Raw genomic sequence first — 19,711 nt, 5'->3', positions numbered from 1 at the left:
CCAATAAAACTCCCGAGGAAGAACTGACTGCAATGGGACTTCTCTTTCAGGTCATAATTTGCTTTGAAGTATGTCCAGTGGAGCTGAAAAAGTACAAGTAAAGAAAGTAAAGTTCCCATTTTAGACCTTGTGGTCTATGGGGCAGAGGATGTAAAGGTCATCTGTTTCTGTGGCCTAAGCAGAATAAGCGTTTGCAGTAAATGGTGAGCTGAGGATTTTGACAACTGGTTCCAAGATCTTGATGTCTTAAAATTTGCTTTCAAATTATTCCACAATGAAGGGATCCAAATACGTCTTGTATTTTTCAACCATTTCATTAGAAATACTGTCACCTTTCAGTGCCACCTTTCAGTGTCACCTTTCAGTGTCACCTTTCAGTGCCACCTTTCAGTGTCACCTTTCAGTGTCACCTTTCAGTGCCACCTTTCAGTGTCACCTTTCAGTGCCACCTTTCAGTGTCACCTTTCAGTGTCACCTTTCAGTGCCACCTTTCAGCGTCACCTTTCAGTGCCACCTTTCAGTGTCACCTTTCAGTGTCACCTTTCAGTGTCACCTTTCTGTGTCACCTTTCAGTGTCACCTTTCTGTGTCACCTTTCAGTGTCACCTTTCTGTGTCACCTTTCAGTGTCACCTTTCAGTGTCACCTTTCAGTGCCACCTTTCAGTGTCACCTTTCTGTGTCACCTTTCTGTGTCACCTTTCAGTGTCACCTTTCAGTGTCACCTTTCTGTGTCACCTTTCTGTGTCACCTTTCAGTGTCACCTTTCAGTGTCACCTTTCTGTGTCACCTTTCAGTGTCACCTTTCAGAGTCACCTTTCAGTGTCACCTTTCAGCGTCACCTTTCTGTGTCACCTTTCTGTGTCACCTTTCTGTGTCACCTTTCAGTGTCACCTTTCTGTGTCACCTTTCTGTGTCACCTTTCAGTGTCACCTTTCAGTGTCGACTTTCAGTGTCACCTTTCAGTGTCACCTTTCTGTGTCACCTTTCTGTGTCACCTTTCAGCGTCACCTTTCAGCGTCACCTTTCAGCGTCACCTTTCAGCGTCACCTTTCAGGGTCACCTTTCAGTGTCACCTTTCAGTGTCACCTTTCAGTGTCACCTTTCTGTGTCACCTTTCAGTGTCACCTTTCAGTGTCACCTTTCAGTGCCACCTTTCAGTGTCACCTTTCAGTGTCACCTTTCAGCGTCACCTTTCAGAGTCACCTTTCAGTGTCACCTTTCAGTGTCACCTTTCAGTGTCACCTTTCTGTGTCACCTTTCAGTGTCACCTTTCAGTGTCACATTTCAGTGCCACCTTTTAGTGTCACCTTTCAGTGTCACCTTTCTGTGCCACCTTTCAGTGTCACCTTTCAGTGTCACATTTCAGTGCCACCTTTCAGCAAAGAGAAATGACAAAAGCTGTTTTCGCTTGCTTGCATGTAGAGATGGGAAAGCTTTGATTTTCAAAGATTTAACCAGCACATACATTTGAAAACAACCAATTGCAAAATTGTTGGTGAAAACCTTGAAGTCTGTCTTCCACTTCACATTAGAAATATTAGTAAAAAGGTCTCAGTCAATGTCTTTCAAGGGTTAAAACAATGTTTTCCTTGAGATCCAATATTCTTCTTACCTTACCCATGATAAAACAGCAGATACTGCTGTGCTACCGAACATTGGAATGTTTTAATGATTTTCAAATCTTCAAGTAGGGCATACTTCTTAGGAACTGGCTGTGGTTAAGACCCCTGAGATAATTAAATCGATAATATTTTTTTATATCGAATGCAACTTGACGCAAATTTACCGTTTAGAGTCTATTGTTGGAATATTGTTCTTTAGTTTATTTTTTAAAAAATCTGTTTTTTCTCCTTCAAAGCACGGGCTCCATCAGTTGCTACATTTGCCATATTTTTCCAATCAACCAAAACTTTCAACACAGTTCTTCCAAGTATTGAACAAATACTGGCCTGAGTTTGTATCTATGACTGAGTGATTCTAAATATTGCCACTAAGAAGAATGTTTATTTACTTTAAACTTTTTAGAATATTATGTAGAGACGATGTTTCTTTAGCCTCTTCATCATACGTGATACGAATAAGAAGTTTCAAATAATATATATATAAAGGGATGTTTAATTTTTTTAAATTTTATAATATATTTGCATTTTTATATGTATAATCTGTGAGCACACCTGATTTCTGTGGGTGTCCGCGAGCCGCATAAAACACTCCGGCGGGCCGCATGTGGCCCGCGGGACGTAATTTGCCCACCCCTGCTCCACACAATACTCCGCAATTAAATGTGTAAATAATTAATAAAACTAGCAAAACACAATAACCAAACATAGCAAATTTTATTTCATTTTTTTTCTTCCACAGTTCCATAATCAATAACCTACTAAGTTTTTTTGTAAGAGACTGCATTACTAAAATACAAAATAAATAGCGATGAATATTTATGAAATGCATTGTAATCATTGAATACCTTTTTTATATTGCAAATTTCATGCTTATAGCATTCACAGAACGCTATTGTTCAATCTCTACATACATAAGGCATGAGGAGTACGTATCTGGAAGCAGATGTGGGGAGGAAGTATCTGGAAGCAGATGTGGGGAGGAAGTATCTGGAAGCAGATGTGGGGAGGAAGTATTTGGAAGCAGATGTGGGGAGGAAGTATCTGGAAGCAGATGTGGGGAGGAAGTATCTGGAAGCAGATCATCGTTTGGCATGTGAGGGGACATCTATAATACATGTATTCGTACATGTGTCCTTCAACAGAGAACAATAGCCATGACGTCTACAGCCGGAAAATAGGACAACCAAATGAACTATGAACAATTTCTGGGGTAGCATGTTACTTGTAGTCGTGAGTGATCATGAAATTTGTTTTCTTTGTTTTTGAACTGCTAAATTTTAAAAAATCTATAAGTAAATGTGAGTACTGAAGCTCAGAAGGCCGAAAAGAAAAAAGAAATAAAACATGGAGCCGGTGCCGCCCCTGGCCTCGATGGCTGGATACTCTAGATCAGGGGTTCTCAACCTGTGGGTCGCGACCCCCTTGTGGGTCGATTAACGATTTGCCAGGGGTCGCCTAAGACCATCAAAAATATGGATTGTTATTGTCTATTCTTCTATTGCTGTGTGGGTGGGGGTCGCGGCAGAGTAGGGGATTATAATAAGGGGTCGCCGAGCAAAAAAAGGTTGAGAAACGCTGCTCTAGATGTTGTTTAGATCAGATCAAAAATAGTAGGTTATCAGTTGTTGTTTTTTTTTCAATCATTGCTTCAAAAATGTATTAACAAAATAATGTTATAAATCAGTTTTTTAAGCCCCTTGCTTTATTCACGTCTGTAATGAAAATTAAAGTAGGCTAATTACCTTGTGTTCCTTCTCCCTATCTGCCAGTTTCTGCAGACTTCTGCTCAGTTCAAATGCTGCATAGATTGGGTCATCACAAGATAGGGCCAGGTAGGCAGTACTGGCTAGTCCACGATATGCATTAAGTCTTGACTTGGAATGGACCACCCTACACATACACGCACATATAACTTTAAAATGAAAACACAACATCATTTTTATGCATTATTTGTCTAACCCTAACTAACCATATGAGTCAGTGTTTATCAGATTGAAAAACTTTATAGAAAAATTATGCTCAATTAAAACCAAATTAATCGAAGGGATGACACTGACACATATTCACAAATATTATGGTTCTGTAGTTTTAACTCTTAAAATGCGTGTGGTATATTAGCCTCTAAACATCAGAATTGTAATTCCATTTGGTATGCACCCATTGTAAAACAGCTCAGCACAAAAAAAACAACCTGTTATTCAATGGATCCCAGCTCATATAGAACTAGAAGGAAATGAGAAGGCTGACACACTCGCCAAGAGTGGGAGAACTAACTCACTAATAAACTTTGCACTCTATCCAGAAGAATTGAAGAAATTAATTGTAAATAAAATAAATGAGACATGAACGAGCTCTCATCCAAATCACAAGAAAGATGACGCTTACTATAAGCTATCCCGACAAGACCAACGTCTAATCTTTCGACTCAGGACCGGACACAACAGAATGCGACAAGACATGTACCGGAAGCTCAAAATTGGAACCAGTGAAATCTGCCCATGTGGAGTATCACCAGAGAATGCCGACCACGTCTTCCAAAACTGCTCTCTATACCAAGAGGCCCGTATAAGACATTGGCCCCAAATCACCCCAATAGAAAGAAAACTATATGGAGAGCTCCCTGATTTGGAAACTTCTGCGCAGTTCATCTCATGTATTGGTCTAGTCATCTGAACACTCCAACATAACACTGAGAACGAAGAAGAAGAAGAAGAAGCTCAGCACTTTAAGGGTTAAGGAAACGTTTAGAACAATTTCACCATAGAAAGCTAAGCCCAGTTTTATTTATTGGCGAGAATGTGAAAGCCGAGGTTTGAAGCACTCGACTGCCGAATCAAAAGTCTCTGTTTAATTTCCAGCTGTTTTTATTTACACTTGGTTTTCGACATCAGCAAAATACCCAGCTTAAATTTAGAAATGAATATTAATCGTTGTGTTGGCCCTGGCCTAATAACAAGCGCGTTAACCCATTGGTCACATAACCAGGTAAACGTAACAACTCTTGTAGTGCCCGGCCTTACAAATTGCGGGGCCCAACGCTTGCGAGGCCCCTCTTCTAAGTGTTTTTCACAATAACAGCTATTACTTTTAATTAGATCATGTATCAACATTTATTATACAGCATGCATGGGAAGCAACTCAAACACTATAAGTGCCAAGGGCTTAATTAGAGTTACGTTCATCGTATGGTACCCAAAATATGTTAACCCTTTAAGTCCTACATCTTTAAAAGCCTGTGACAAGAGCCATGACTGATACTGATATGTAGGCCTAAATTGCGGGGCCTCTGCCAGTCGCTGGACCCATTTGGAGCAATTGGCCAAAGGCCGGCCCTGAATGCTTGTCCCTACAACAATTTCGTCTAGACGATAACTTAATTTTTATGAAAGTGTTTAAACGTCAAAGTCAGTAAAGTTTTATAAACTCTTGTATTTAAGCCTACCTGTCAAATGTCTTGTGGTTGTAACACTCGGTACAGAGACAGAAGTAATTGTGGGGAGTGGAGATGGTAAAACCCTTTCTGTATCAACATGTGCACTATGTCGAAGTTGTTGAAGCCTACCTGTCAAATGTCTTGTGGTTGTAACACTCGGTACAGAGACAGAAGTAATTGTGGGGAGTGGAGATGGTAAAACCCTTTCTGTATCAACATGTGCACTATGTCGAAGTTGTTGAAGCCTACCTGTCAAATGTCTTGTGGTTGTAACACTCGGTACAGAGACAGAAGTAATTGTGGGGAGTGGAGATGGTAAAACCCTTTCTGTATCAACATGTGCACTATGTCGAAGTTGTTGAAGCCTACCTGTCAAATGTCTTGTGGTTGTAACACTCGGTACAGAGACAGAAGTAATTGTGGGGAGTGGAGATGGTAAAACCCTTTCTGTATCAACATGTGCACTATGTCGAAGTTGTTGAAGCCTACCTGTCAAATGTCTTGTGGTTGTAACACTCGGTACAGAGACAGAAGTAATTGTGGGGAGTGGAGATGGTAAAACCTTTCTGTATCAGCATGTGCACTATGTCGAAGTTGTTGCACTGGGCAGCCAGCACTATAGGTGTGATATCGGGCGCAAAGCTGGAACTGCTATCTTCTTGCTCGTAGAAGCCATGTTGAAACTCTAACTGAAAAATCAAGCCATTTATATGATATGTTCATAAAATAGTGTAGGCCTACTGTGATAGCCTATATGTTCCTATGGAAATGTTATGATATGTTACATAGTGTGATCAGATTATACTGTTACATTGTATACTGTTACATGGTATACCCGTATAAATCTTATAATAATTGTAATATAACAATACTTATACGATATTGTTTCTTGGTATAGGCCTATTTATACTCTTGTATGATATACTCTTGACATTTTTGAATGGAATTGTTACATGACATAGTGTTGTGCTATTTCTACATGTGTGGTAAAATGGTATTGTTACATATAATGTTCATACGAAAAAAAAAGTATAAATCATACCCTATTAATATATTCTTAAAATATAGAAATTATAGAATTAAACACAAAACTAAAGGGCATATAAGGAACAAATTAACACGCGAGCAATCGAAATATGGTAAAGTAGACTGCTCGTTGAATGTTGGTTTTTAGCTTTAACGGCAGAATATTTATACTTCTCTTTGACACATTTAAAATCAGCTCATATATATATATATATATAGATATATAACCTATATATATAACCTATACCCTAGCCCTATATATTTTGTAAAAATCATTTAACGTCAAGTTCAAAATCTGAATATTATTTGGCTTTATGGGTTATATTTTATTTCCTTTTTTTTTTTAACAGTGTCCTTCCTTCGGGAATAAAATCAATAAGATGTCTGTCTATGGACGACAGAAAAACAATTTCATTTGGTGTGGGTACTTCCACTCAGGGAATGGGGACCATTTTCTAGATTGGGAGTCTCAGATGTTGTGTGTTTTTTTTTCTTTCGACGATGTCTCTGATCGAAGACCAGGTCGATGTTTCAGGTCGATGTTTAGGTAGACGGTGGAAAATAGTTTTGTTTTGCGATTTACTTAAAGTCTTCAATGTTGAATGTGAGGTTTAATTTTTTTAATTTCTCATGCCCTAACCTATATACTTTATCCCATTGACGAGATTAAAAAAAAACATCTGTGTTTTGGGAACGTGACTCTTTACAATACTTTAGAACCTATGGTTCTTAAATAATACTGTGCAGACTGCAGTAGGCCTACTTGAGATGACTCCTCGTGAAATTCATATGGTTGATCTATTTTATTTAACTGTGGTTGATGGGAAAGCTCCTTTATAATAGTTGTTTTAATTATTCATCCATTTTAATTTTTTTTTTAATTAATTAATTTCATTTTTAGAAAACTATTTAAGGACAAAGAATTGTGTTGATAAAAAAAATTAAGAAGGAAACTTATCTTATCTTATATAATACAGACGTTAATTCAAAAAAGAAGATGATTACGTCCTACGCGTCATGCATTTAGTCATGCATATTAACCAATGACTTAAATTCTGCCAAGTCACTGGTTTTCCTGGCTAGCTCAGGCAACCCATTCCATGCTCTAATAGCACTTGGGAAGAAGGAGTATTTGTACAAATTTGTCCTAGCATATGGGACGAGGAATGTGCCTTTATCTTTGTGTCTTTCTGAGTATTTTATTAAATTTTGTTTTTGTATTTGAAGATTATGGTTCAGTGTTTTATTTATAATTGCTACTTTACTTCTGAGTCTTCTGTCCTGAAGGCTTTCTAAATTTAGTGATTTTACTAAAGGTGTTACTCTGGTTAAATGTGAATATTCGTTTGTTACTTTAGTGAGCATACGAGACTTGCCAAGAAGGATGTCAAATAGTGTAAAAAAAAACATAAAATAGACTTGCCAAGAAGGATATGGATAACTACTAGTGTAAAAAATAAAATAGAGGGACAGTTTGGGTGACATTGAAAAGAAAAGCTGTGGCTAGTACCAGAAACCAAATTTAGATGTAGCAGTCTTTGAAGTCTAAGTAAGTCTTTGAAGGGCTGAGTGGTTAACGCGCTTGGCTAGGGTCCTTGGTTCGAATCTAGATGAAAACTGGAATTTGAATTTTTTAGGGCGACCCTGGTCCTTAGTCCGCCTACCTTTAATGAGGACCTGACTTGTGTTGGGGGAAAGTAAAGGTGGTTGGTTGTTATGCGTTAATATCATCTGTACCATAGATTGCAAGGTATGAAAGGGAAACTTTTCTAGAAGTCTTTGAAGTTTTGTGTGACTTGCTATTGCCAAAGAAATTGTGCCCATTAAAATCACCAACATAACGTATCTGTTCTAGTAGATTAAATTTCAAAAACATAATCTCGTAATACAAGAAAACAGTTTGTTTACTAACCTGCATCCTTGACCTTTGATCGGAGTACACCGGATGTGCCAGGAACATGTCGCAAATCTTGACATTTTCTGTTTTGATGGCATGCAGCAGACCTTCTTCGATGATGTCCAGTCTTGACTTGTCCAGTAAAAGCTGGATACAGTCATAGTGTTCGCCTAAAACTGCAAGCTGGAGAGCAGTCCGACCTAAGTAATCCCTAATGAGACAGATAGAATCAGTGGCGTGCCAACAGTGGGGAGAGTAGAGCATCCGCCCCTGGCGCCGCAGCGTAAGGGGCGCCAAAATGGGTATCAAAACATTGCACAAAATTTATGTTTCACTAATTCACATAGGTTAGCATGAATAATTGGATAAATCATTTCACATATTTTTATCCGATTTGTTAGTAAGCTACATCGGATAACTAGTCTCACGTTTTAAAGTAGAACTTCTGTTACTACATAAAGTTCATTCTGTGAATGTGACTGTTACTACAGATAGTTCATTCTGTGAATGTCACTGTTACTACATATAGTTCATTCTGTGACAGTGACTGTTACTACAGATAGTTCATTCTGTGACAGTGACTGTTACTACAGATAGTTCATTCTGTGACAGTGACTGTTACTACAGATAGTTCATTCTGTCAATGTGACTGTTACTACCTATAGTTCATTCTGTGACAGTGACTGTTACTACAGATAGTTCATTCTGTGACAGTGACTGTTACTACAGATAGTTCATTCTGTGAATGTGACTGTTACTACATATAGTTCATTCTGTGACAGTGACTGTCACTACATATAGTTCATTCTGTGACAGTGACTGTTACTACAGATAGTTCATTCTGTGAATGTGACTGTTACTACATATAGTTCATTCTGTGACAGTGACTGTTACTACAGATAGTTCTTTCTGTGACAGTGACTGTTACTACAGATAGTTCATTCTGTGAATGTGACTGTTACTACATATAGTTCATTCTGTGACAGTGACTGTCACTACATATAGTTCATTCTGTGAAAGTGACTGTTACTACAGATAGTTCATTCTGTGACAGTGACTGTTACTTCAGATAGTTCATTCTGTGACAGTGACTGTTACTACAGATAGTTCATTCTGTGACAGTGACTGTTACTACAGATAGTTCATTCTGTGAATGTAACTGTTACTACAGATAGTTCATTCTGTGACAGTGACTGTTACTACAGATAGTTCATTCTGTGACAGTGACTGTTACTACAGATAGTTCATTCTGTGAATGTGACTGTTACTACATATAGTTCATTCTGTGACAGTGACTGTTACTTCAGATAGTTCATTCTGTGACAGTGACTGTTACTACAGATAGTTCATTCTATGACAGTGACTGTTACTACAGATAGTTCATTCTATGACAGTGACTGTTACTACAGATAGTTCATTCTATGACAGTGACTTTGTTACTACAGATAGTTCATTCTATGACAGTGACTGTTACTACATATAGTTCATTCTGTGACAGTGACTGTTACTACAGATAGTTCATTCTGTGACAGTGACTGTTACTACATATAGTTCATTCTGTGACAGTGACTGTTACTACAGATAGTTCATTCTATGACAGTGACTGTTACTACAGATAGTTCATTCTGTGAATGTGACTGTTACTACAGATAGTTCATTCTGTGACAGTGACTGTTACTACAGATAGTTCATTCTATGACAGTGACTTTGTTACTACAGATAGTTCATTCTGTGACAGTGACTGTTACTACAGATAGTTCATTCTGTGAATGTGACTGTTACTACATATAGTTCATTCTGTGACAGTGACTGTTACTACAGATAGTTCATTCTGTGAAAGTGACTGTTACTACAGATAATTCATTCTGTAACAGTGACTGTTACTACAGATAGTTCATTCTGTGAATGTAACTGTTACTACAGATAGTTCATTCTGTGACAGTGACTGTTACTACAGATAGTTCATTCTGTGACAGTGACTGTTACTACAGATAGTTCATTCTGTGAATGTGACTGTTACTACATATAGTTCATTCTGTGACAGTGACTGTTACTTCAGATAGTTCATTCTGTGACAGTGACTGTTACTACAGATAGTTCATTCTATGACAGTGACTGTTACTACAGATAGTTCATTCTATGACAGTGACTTTGTTACTACAGATAGTTCATTCTATGACAGTGACTGTTACTACATATAGTTCATTCTGTGACAGTGACTGTTACTACAGATAGTTCATTCTGTGACAGTGACTGTTACTACATATAGTTCATTCTGTGACAGTGACTGTTACTACAGATAGTTCATTCTATGACAGTGACTGTTACTACAGATAGTTCATTCTGTGAATGTGACTGTTACTACAGATAGTTCATTCTGTGACAGTGACTGTTACTACAGATAGTTCATTCTATGACAGTGACTTTGTTACTACAGATAGTTCATTCTGTGACAGTGACTGTTACTACAGATAGTTCATTCTGTGAATGTGACTGTTACTACATATAGTTCATTCTGTGACAGTGACTGTTACTACAGATAGTTCATTCTGTGAAAGTGACTGTTACTACAGATAATTCATTCTGTAACAGTGACTGTTACTACAGATAGTTCATTCTGTGAATGTAACTGTTACTACAGATAGTTCATTCTGTGACAGTGACTGTTACTACAGATAGTTCATTCTGTGACAGTGACTGTTACTACAGATAGTTCATTCTGTGAATGTGACTGTTACTACATATAGTTCATTCTGTGACAGTGACTGTTACTTCAGATAGTTCATTCTGTGACAGTGACTGTTACTACAGATAGTTCATTCTATGACAGTGACTGTTACTACAGATAGTTCATTCTATGACAGTGACTGTTACTACAGATAGTTCATTCTATGACAGTGACTTTGTTACTACAGATAGTTCATTCTATGACAGTGACTGTTACTACATATAGTTCATTCTGTGACAGTGACTGTTACTACAGATAGTTCATTCTGTGACAGTGACTGTTACTACATATAGTTCATTCTGTGACAGTGACTGTTACTACAGATAGTTCATTCTATGACAGTGACTGTTACTACAGATAGTTCATTCTGTGAATGTGACTGTTACTACAGATAGTTCATTCTGTGACAGTGACTGTTACTACAGATAGTTCATTCTATGACAGTGACTTTGTTACTACAGATAGTTCATTCTGTGACAGTGACTGTTACTACAGATAGTTCATTCTGTGAATGTGACTGTTACTACATATAGTTCATTCTGTGACAGTGACTGTTACTACAGATAGTTCATTCTGTGAAAGTGACTGTTACTACAGATAATTCATTCTGTAACAGTGACTGTTACTTCATTTAGTTCATTATGTGGCAGTGACTGTTACTAACAGTGCGATATCCATGTATTTTATAGAACCCCGACAAGAAGAAGAAGTCTTTTCTTCGAGTCCGAAGATTAATGAGGAGTACGGTGGATATGCAGTCCCAGCTGCGACCTACATATTTTGCCACATCAAGCGCAGACTTAACCATTGTCCGAAAATGGTAGATTTGGGTTCTCTTTTCGCCTTCCAAATCTGTCATCGGCAGTAGATTTTATTTTGGTCCCAAAGGTGTATCCCGTGGCCAACTGCAGTGCCATCAGTGCAGACTAATTTTGAGTGGTAAGAACTGTTTAAGTTCTTATTGGGGGGGGGGGGGCGGTAATGTTTGAATCCTGACTCGAGCTGTTTGTTAAACGCCTAATGGCAGCACGGAAACCTCCCCCCCTCCCCCAGGGGGCCACAATATAGATTGAACCAGAGATTACTGAGCATGCTTATAGCATGAAAGATTGATTATAGGCCTACATACTTTGTTTTTGTTTTTCTGTGAGCCTGCGGGCATATTTGTCAAATATTATACCCATTTATTATGTAGCCTAATTGTATGACTTATAAGTGGTGCAGAGGCATCTACATTTTATGGTATAAAAATGGTTCTAATGGAAAGATGATATCAAGGTCTGAATAAACTCCCTTAGTTATCATTGGCGAACAGAATTAAGAACATTCCTCGTGAAGTTGCTTGGACGATATTGAGCTGTCTTAAGTCAAGCCTTAGAAGTCAGTCACATCTCAAAGTTGGTTTTATGTCAGAAAAAAAAAAAGGAAAAAAAAAAAAATCTACAGATCTGTTGATCTTGAAGAAAATAAACCCAGTCCCCTGAGAACTGTAAAGAAAATAAACCCAGCTCCCCGGAGACCGGTAAAGTTCGTGTCATTTTGTTTGGAACCGGGGAAAAAGCATGAAAGACAAACTACTGACCGAAGGTTCGGTCTGCTAGTCCAATATTAACTGATGGGTTGAGCGCACTAACTCGTCTGATGAAACATAGACCTAGGTCTCCACACGCATATCGGCCGTACATATACACACACACTTATAAACATCATCCTCGCTCAGATTTCTCGTCAATCTAAACCTGGCTTTTGGGAGAGTGTAGGAACGTAAGCATTGAGCTCCTAATATAAATAATAGCTACATGGGCGTGGGGTGGGAGGGTACTCACCGGGTGACACCCGTCAGGGCTGACACCAAAGTGGATATAATTAAACTTTTGTAATAGAAAACTACAAGTAATATTTAAAAAAAAAAAACATTTAAAATCGATTCCTTCTTAAATGTTCAAATAATATAGTGAACAAAACATTCCTATTTCTCATTGCAAAACAAAAATTGAAAAGAAGAACATTTAAAAAAAAAAACTTTTTAAAAAGTCAACAAATCTTAAATTAACTTATTATTAAGCGTAGTTGTATCAATTAGTTTGGATCAGCCATGTATTAAAATTTGTAGCAGATCTAGACTAACACAAATAAATATGTGTGATTAGATATATTTTTGGAGGTGCGGTGGCTGAGCGGTAAGGGGGTCCGGGGATCGAATCCTGGTGAAGACTGGGATTTTTAATTTCGGGATCTTCGGGCGCCTCTGAGTCCAGCGTTAACCGTAGGCCACAGAATCAGAATCCGATGACCTTTACATCATCTGCCCTATAGACCACAAGGTCTGAAAGGGGAACTTTACTTTTTTTAAAATATATTTTTACCAACTGTTCTTGTTTTGCACAGTTTCTCTCTTTTAGCTTTCTCAATACGCTATCAATTGTCTGGACCAGTTGGGAAAGAGAATGATAAAGAGAGAGAAGGGGGGTGGGGGTGGTATCTATGTCAATGTTTACGGGATCGCTTTTTAAATGCATTTCTAAAGAAAAGTTGAAAGACCTGAACTCGAACTCTCAAGCTTCCTTAAGCCAACACAATAACCACTCCGTCGATTTATCGCTTATGAATATAGTAGATTTTATAGTTATCTATTGTTAGATTCAGCTTTAAAGCGGCGACTTACAAAGTATAAAGGGCGCTAATTCAACTTATACCACCACATCAGTCAATTATCTTGTTCGATACCACACAAAATAATTATTTATCAATAGTTAATTAACTAATTGGTTAATTGTTTTATTGATTCTTGTGTTGTCAGGTAAAAGAAATAATTGTGCAAAATTTGAGCTTGATCCGATTTTGGGTGTGGGAGAAATATCGTGTACACATTTTTTACCAGACATACAAAGTGAATTGATATAAGCTTTGTAAAAAGTTTGTGGATCGTACCCACGACATTTGCGTTATTAGCGCGATGATCGATCAACTTAGCTGCCCAGCCATACTACTATTAGCTAGATTCTAGCTAGAAATAGAGATTTCTTTTGTTTCCTTGTGCCTTACACCACGTTCCAACTTTTGACGACCCTCCACCTTTTTTGTTTGTTTAACCCTTAAAGTGCTGAGCTGTTTTAGAATGAGAACATACTAAATGGAATTACAATACTGATGTTTAGAGGTTATACTACCACACGCGTTTTAAGGGTTAAAGTCTGAGCTAATACTGAAAAAAAAAAAAAAAAAAAAAGAAAGTAGAAATCTAAACATGCTAAGGCATGTCAATTTTTGTTTCTTTTGACTATTAATAGAATGGACTGGCCTATCTCTTGATATCCTTCTGCTGCTGACCTGGACAATGGAGGGATTTGGTTACGCCAGTGATGCCCACAATACGGCCCGCGGGCCAGATCCGGCCAGCGACGTGGTTCCATCCGGCCCGCTTAAACGTCAGCACAAAGTGTAGACAATTCCCCTTTCAAAAAAAAAAATAATTTTAAATGTATGTTTTCCTACGTTAGAGACCTCACTTTTTATCTGATGGATTGGTGCATGACCTTGTGTATTTATGAACTGGGACTCTCTAAATGTATTTAGAATCTAATAGGAAAAGTGAACAGTTCTTTGCTTTTTGGTGTAATATGATAATACGTGACCTCAAATCAGTGAACATCAATACTGATAATTGGGAAGACATAGCTCTAGACCGCAATAGATGGAGAGAGACAGTGACCAAGAAAGCTATGGACAGTGAAAGTACATGGGTCTCAGTTCAGGAAGAAAAACGCACAATCCGAAAAACGGCCAGCTCCTCTACCACCGAAGTAAAAGCCACCTTAACCTGCGCTATCTGTGGACGGGAGTGTCTCTCCAAAATAGGGCTCCACAGTCACATGAGGAAGTGTGCTCTGGGATGAACCATAGTCGTTCTACGACTGAAGGAGGCCAATGATGATAATAAGCCAACATGTTTGTTTTATAAAGCAAGTGTGACTATTTTGACCAAAAAAAAAGTATAAACGACGTTATCAAACAAATATGGCGGCGTTCTTGATTTGAGCCACGAATAAAAGATTGTTAAACTACGCCTACAGATTAGAGGATTGATTGGAATATTAACAAAAAAATAATAATAAAACAAGAAAATGAGTCGGTTGTAAAGCTAGCTACAATGTTGCTCACATTTTAAGCAGAGAAATTAAGACCTTTTCAGGTGTGTAAAAAATGGAATAAACCTCAAATTATTTATTAATGTAAGTACTGTGGCCTGCATTTAATAGTTTGATGTGAATTTAATTTCGTTTTTTTTTGTACCTTTTCAGTGGTATGGACCGCGAGACGAGATTTGGAAATTAAAATGGCCCCGCAGAACGAATTAGGTTTGGCATCACTGGGTTATGCGAACTGTCGCAGCGCCACCTACGGCTAAAATCAAGGAACACATGATGAGGATGACAATAATTTTAGTTGAAATTCCATCAAACTCGATAAGAAAGGTTAGATACTTAGATCTTACTTCTTTGCGTTCAAATGTAGACACTGGAGGAGAAGCACTAGGACCTCTTTAATTTAACCTTTTTACAATGCTTATATTAACTCACTCTGTTTGTCTATCTGGGAGGATTCGTTTACACATTTTTTTCTCCCACTTCCAACTGAGATTTCGCACAATTATTCTTAGTCGAATACAATACACAAATCAATAAAAAAAAATCAATAAATGTATCAATTTGTGGTAATTAATGAATTCGTTTTATATTGAAAAGGGCAAGTAAATCTTGCACTATTGAGATATATAGCAGTGATTATTCGATGCTTCTCTTAGTTAATCTTTGTTTTAAAAAATATGGTTCGATATGTTTAGTTATGCAAAAGCTAGAGGCGCTTGAACATGTATCTCGACGAAAAAGATGAGACCTTAGCTCCAAATGCTAATGAGAGATCTATCCTCATATCCAAACAACGTTTTTACTGAAACATATTGCCGAAACAAAATATCAAAAGCGCAAACATCAGATGCTATAAATATTGTTTCACTTAGCATCCCATAAAAGAATAATAAACAGAACATGTGTCGTTAAAACAACCTCTGGCTGGTCGTGTGGTATGTACTTTGGACTGTCGCCTAGATGATCCGGTGTTCGAACCCTACCTGACGCCATCCCCCCCACTGTCCTTCAGAAGGTTTGGGGTAAGGATGTAATAAATTTTCAATTCTGACTGAAATTTGATAAAATATATAAACAAATAATTCAAATGTCATTTTGGGGCATTGACATGGTTAAGATGGGGAGCATCTCCAGCGTGAGTGACGTGCCCCTATTCCATTCAGCAAATCAATGAGTTTTATATGAGTTGAATACGAATTCAAATACGAAGCCAAGAGCATAGTCACGTGTTGCTAACAAATAGTCAGTGGCGTATCTAGAGGGGGGAATTTGAAAATTACCCCAGGCCCCCACTTGAGTGTCGTCCGAAATTTGTTTTTACATTAAATATTACCCATTACCTCGTGTCGTGATGTCGAATGTCAAATAACAGGGGCCTCTATAGAGGTCAAGCCCTCAAGGCCCCCAAATCCTAGCTACGCCACTGCAAATCTTTTCTCTCTCTCTCTCTCTTTCTCTCACTCTCTCTCTCTTTCTCTCACTCTCTCTCACTCTCTTTCTCTCACTCACTCTCTTTCTCTTTCTCTCACTCTCTCTCTTTCTCTCTCTCTCTCTTTCTCTCACTCTCTCTCTCTCATTCTCTCTCTCTCACTTTCTCTCTCTTTCTCTCACTCACTCTCTCTTTCTCTCACTCTCCTTCTCTCCATTTATATTTTTCGCTCTGTCGCTTGCTCACATCAAATTACTAAAACATTTTTGTTTACATTTGTTATTATTGAAAGTCAAGTCTTACGTTTATTCCCATTCTTTTTTTTTTTTACTGTATATAATTTAAATATTTTATAACATTCTTTGCTTAAAAACCATGATAGATGTTTTCAATTAAAAACTAAAGAAAATTTATTTAAGCATAAACTTAGATAAGACCAAAATTTTGCGAGTGGGATATAAGGCAAAGGGTGCCCCCGTCAGACTTCGCGAGTCAAAGCTTGAAGTTCACGTACCTTGGCAGCATCATTACAAATGATGGGAGTGCCTACCATGATGTAGCGTGCCGAATAGGAAAGGTGGATGGAGAGGGGGGGGGAGGGGCTGACATTTGAATTGTAGGCTCTATGCCTTGTCTTGTTATGATTGAGTACTCCAAAAGAAAAGTGTGTTCTGTGTTCGTGTTATGTGTTCGTGTTATGTGTTCGTGTTATGTGTTCGTGTTCTGTGTTCGTGTTCTGTGTTCGTGTTCTGTGTTCGTATTATGTGTTCGTGTTCGTGTTCTGTGTTCGTGTTCTGTGTTCGTGTTCTGTGTTCTGTGTTCGTGTTATGTGTTCGTGTTATGTGTTTATACCTTTTTTTTTCGTTGCTTTTGTTTTAGAATAAAAAAATGTTAAAAAAAAAAAAAAAAAGCAAACTATAAAACCTAATGACAAGAATCGTTATTATTTTATTTTTTTTAGCTATTAATTAAAAATATTTTTTTTTAAACGGACGGAACAGATCAAAATCGATAATTGCACGCACTTGAAAGTTCAAAAAATACGTGTGTACAACAGACCTATATATATATTATATGATATATTTAGGTCTGTGGTGTGTACATTTTCAAAAGGGTTGGGGAGGTCTCAATCGAATTATTCTAATGGAGGAGGTAAAGGAAAGATTTATTTTTTTTTACCGTGAAGGTCCAAAGAAGTGAAAAAAGGAGGGAGGAAAGAGTTGCTGTTTTAAAAAGGAGTTATTTCCCCTTTTCGAAAGTTCAGCGTTACACAGTCAGAAATATATTTCTAGTGAAATCTAGTGCCTAGTTTTGTACTGATCTATTCAGTAGCGGCCTTAGGGGTTGGTTAGTGGGGCAATAGCCCCAGGCCCCGCGCCTTAAGGGGGCCCCGCGATCGGAGATGCCTTTGTCACGGTCAGGTTCGAAAACCAGATCAGTTCTCATAAACTAGGACTCGTTACTCAATATCTTTGGAAATCTTTCCAAGCATCTATATGATACCAATTACCATTAAGCTCTTAACATGACATAATAAACTTCAGCAGCTCGAGGTTTCTGTAAATCCCGTTAAGTGTGGGACTGCGTGGTTGGATTTAGCTCTAGGAATGTCAAATGATAGCACAACGAATAACGTGATGCAGGAACAAATAAGAAATGAAAAACTGCGCAGTCTTAACCAAAATTCTAGCGATTGTACAGTACCTTGACGAAAACAACGGCACATTTCGTGGGAGGACAGAAAACAAACGAACAACGGTCAATTTTCAGACTTGATTGAATTTGCTGGCCGAAGTCGACCCAACCATGCAAGAACATCTTCGACGAATTAAGAACACCGAGGCTCACGAACATTGCATCGGGCATAGGGTTCAAAACGAACTTATGGACCTGATGGCATCAAATCTAAAAACGGAACATTAGTGATAAAATCAATCTAGCGTAACATTTTTCCGTCATCCTTGACTGCACGCCTGATGTTAGCCACAAAGAGCAGAAGTCCCTTATATTGGGTTTTGTGGACTTATGAGATCAAAAAGTGAAGGTGCTGGAACACTTCATCTAATTTCTACATGATGACGACGCAACAGGAAAGTGTTTGTCAGAGGCTCCTCTCGCCGTGCTGGAGAATCTTGGACGTCGCCAATTGTCGCGGCCAGGGATACGACAATTGTGCGGACATGAAAGGAAAGCACTAAGGAGTCCGAGCGCACAACAGTCGAGCCTTTTACTCTCCTTACGGTTGTCGCAATCTTAACTCTTTCTCTCCGTAATTATTTACCACATTCTGGTGGAATCAACGCCGGTATCGTTAGTTAGGAGAGAAAGAGTTAATCTCCGGCGTGTTTAGCAGATATATTATTATCTAGTTTATTGATTGTTCATGAAAAATATTTCTGAATCATTAGTTACGTTCATAAACCTTAAAAGGCAAAATCTTCCATGCAGATCATTATGTAATGTACTCAAACGGCCAAAAGTACAGTAGCTACTACCTACTTAAGGTACTATGTTTTGTAACAAAAATAAGGCCTACAGCAGGGGTTCTCAACCTGTGGGTCGCGACCCCTTGAGGGGTCATTTGTCAGGGGTCGCCTAAGACCATCGAAAATATGGATTGTATTTTGTGTATTCTTCTATTGCTGTGTGTGTGTGGGGGGGGGTCGCGGCAGAGTGGGGGATAGTAAGATAGTAGGATGGCTGCCTGGTCGTGCGGTTTGCACGCTGGACTGTCGTTCGGACTTATCGATGGTCCCGGGTTCAAACCCTGCCCGCTCCCATCCTCCGTCGTCCTGCGGGAGGTTTGGACTAGGAAGTAATTATCTTCAACTCTGAAGGAACATCCGAAATAAGTAAAACATTTTACAAGAAGGGGTCGCCGAGCTTAAAAGGTTGAGAACCGCTGTCCTACAGCATTAGAGGCAGACGAGACGTTAGCGTGATGTGGTACGGTCTATATAGTCTACCCGTGCGGCTTAGGGCCCTGCATATGACACTCGTCCAGGGCCCCGCGCACTGCTAAGGCCGCCCCTGGATCTATTGGACTTGATATATCAGATCTCAGAGCAACGGTTTTGAATGGCTAGAGTAGAACGAATGGTCAATTTTCTAGGGGAGCTAATTAGTGGAGGTGATGTTACTGATAAATAAGTTCACGTATTTTTGGCAATACTAGAATCATGTCGTAAGTGATAACTTTGTTCAAGTTTGATGCTAATATACTGACCTACAGCTGAGATTAAAAGTGCTAGAATCTTCCACCAACATTTCCAGGGCTGTTAAGTTGCCACTTTGAGCTGCCCAGAGATATCTGCGCTCAGTATCTGAAACAAAAATCGTAACACCAAATGTTATTTCAATAAAGACGTTCATTCGAAACAGAAAATAGTTACGTCCTACGTGTATCCATGTATTAATCTCTTTGTGTA

At 38.4% G+C, this 19,711-nt stretch overlaps 1 protein-coding gene across 2 annotated transcripts in view; it reads right to left on the bottom strand.

Moving 5' to 3' along the window:
• Positions 1-19,711, bottom strand: part of LOC106062840 (uncharacterized) — a 70,515-nt gene that overhangs the window by 28,350 nt on the left and 22,454 nt on the right. The window contains exons 3-6 of one of the 2 annotated variants that reach the window (XM_056043553.1): positions 19,510-19,606; positions 7,994-8,189; positions 5,545-5,744; positions 3,365-3,512 (exon numbers count right to left, since the gene is read on the bottom strand). In XM_056043553.1, coding sequence (XP_055899528.1) covers positions 3,365-3,512; positions 5,545-5,744; positions 7,994-8,189; positions 19,510-19,606 — 641 coding nt within the window. Of the gene's footprint in view, positions 1-3,364; positions 3,513-5,064; positions 5,517-5,544; positions 5,745-7,993; positions 8,190-19,509; positions 19,607-19,711 lie in introns of those variants that run through there. The other variant, XM_056043554.1, reaches the window with a different exon arrangement.

This window comes from Biomphalaria glabrata, chromosome 10, assembly GCF_947242115.1.
Source record: "Biomphalaria glabrata chromosome 10, xgBioGlab47.1, whole genome shotgun sequence".
In the NCBI taxonomy this organism is placed as follows: domain Eukaryota; kingdom Metazoa; phylum Mollusca; class Gastropoda; family Planorbidae; genus Biomphalaria; species Biomphalaria glabrata.
The sequence above is the reverse complement of the archived record's forward strand: the minus strand, read 5'-3'. Positions and strand labels throughout refer to the sequence as shown.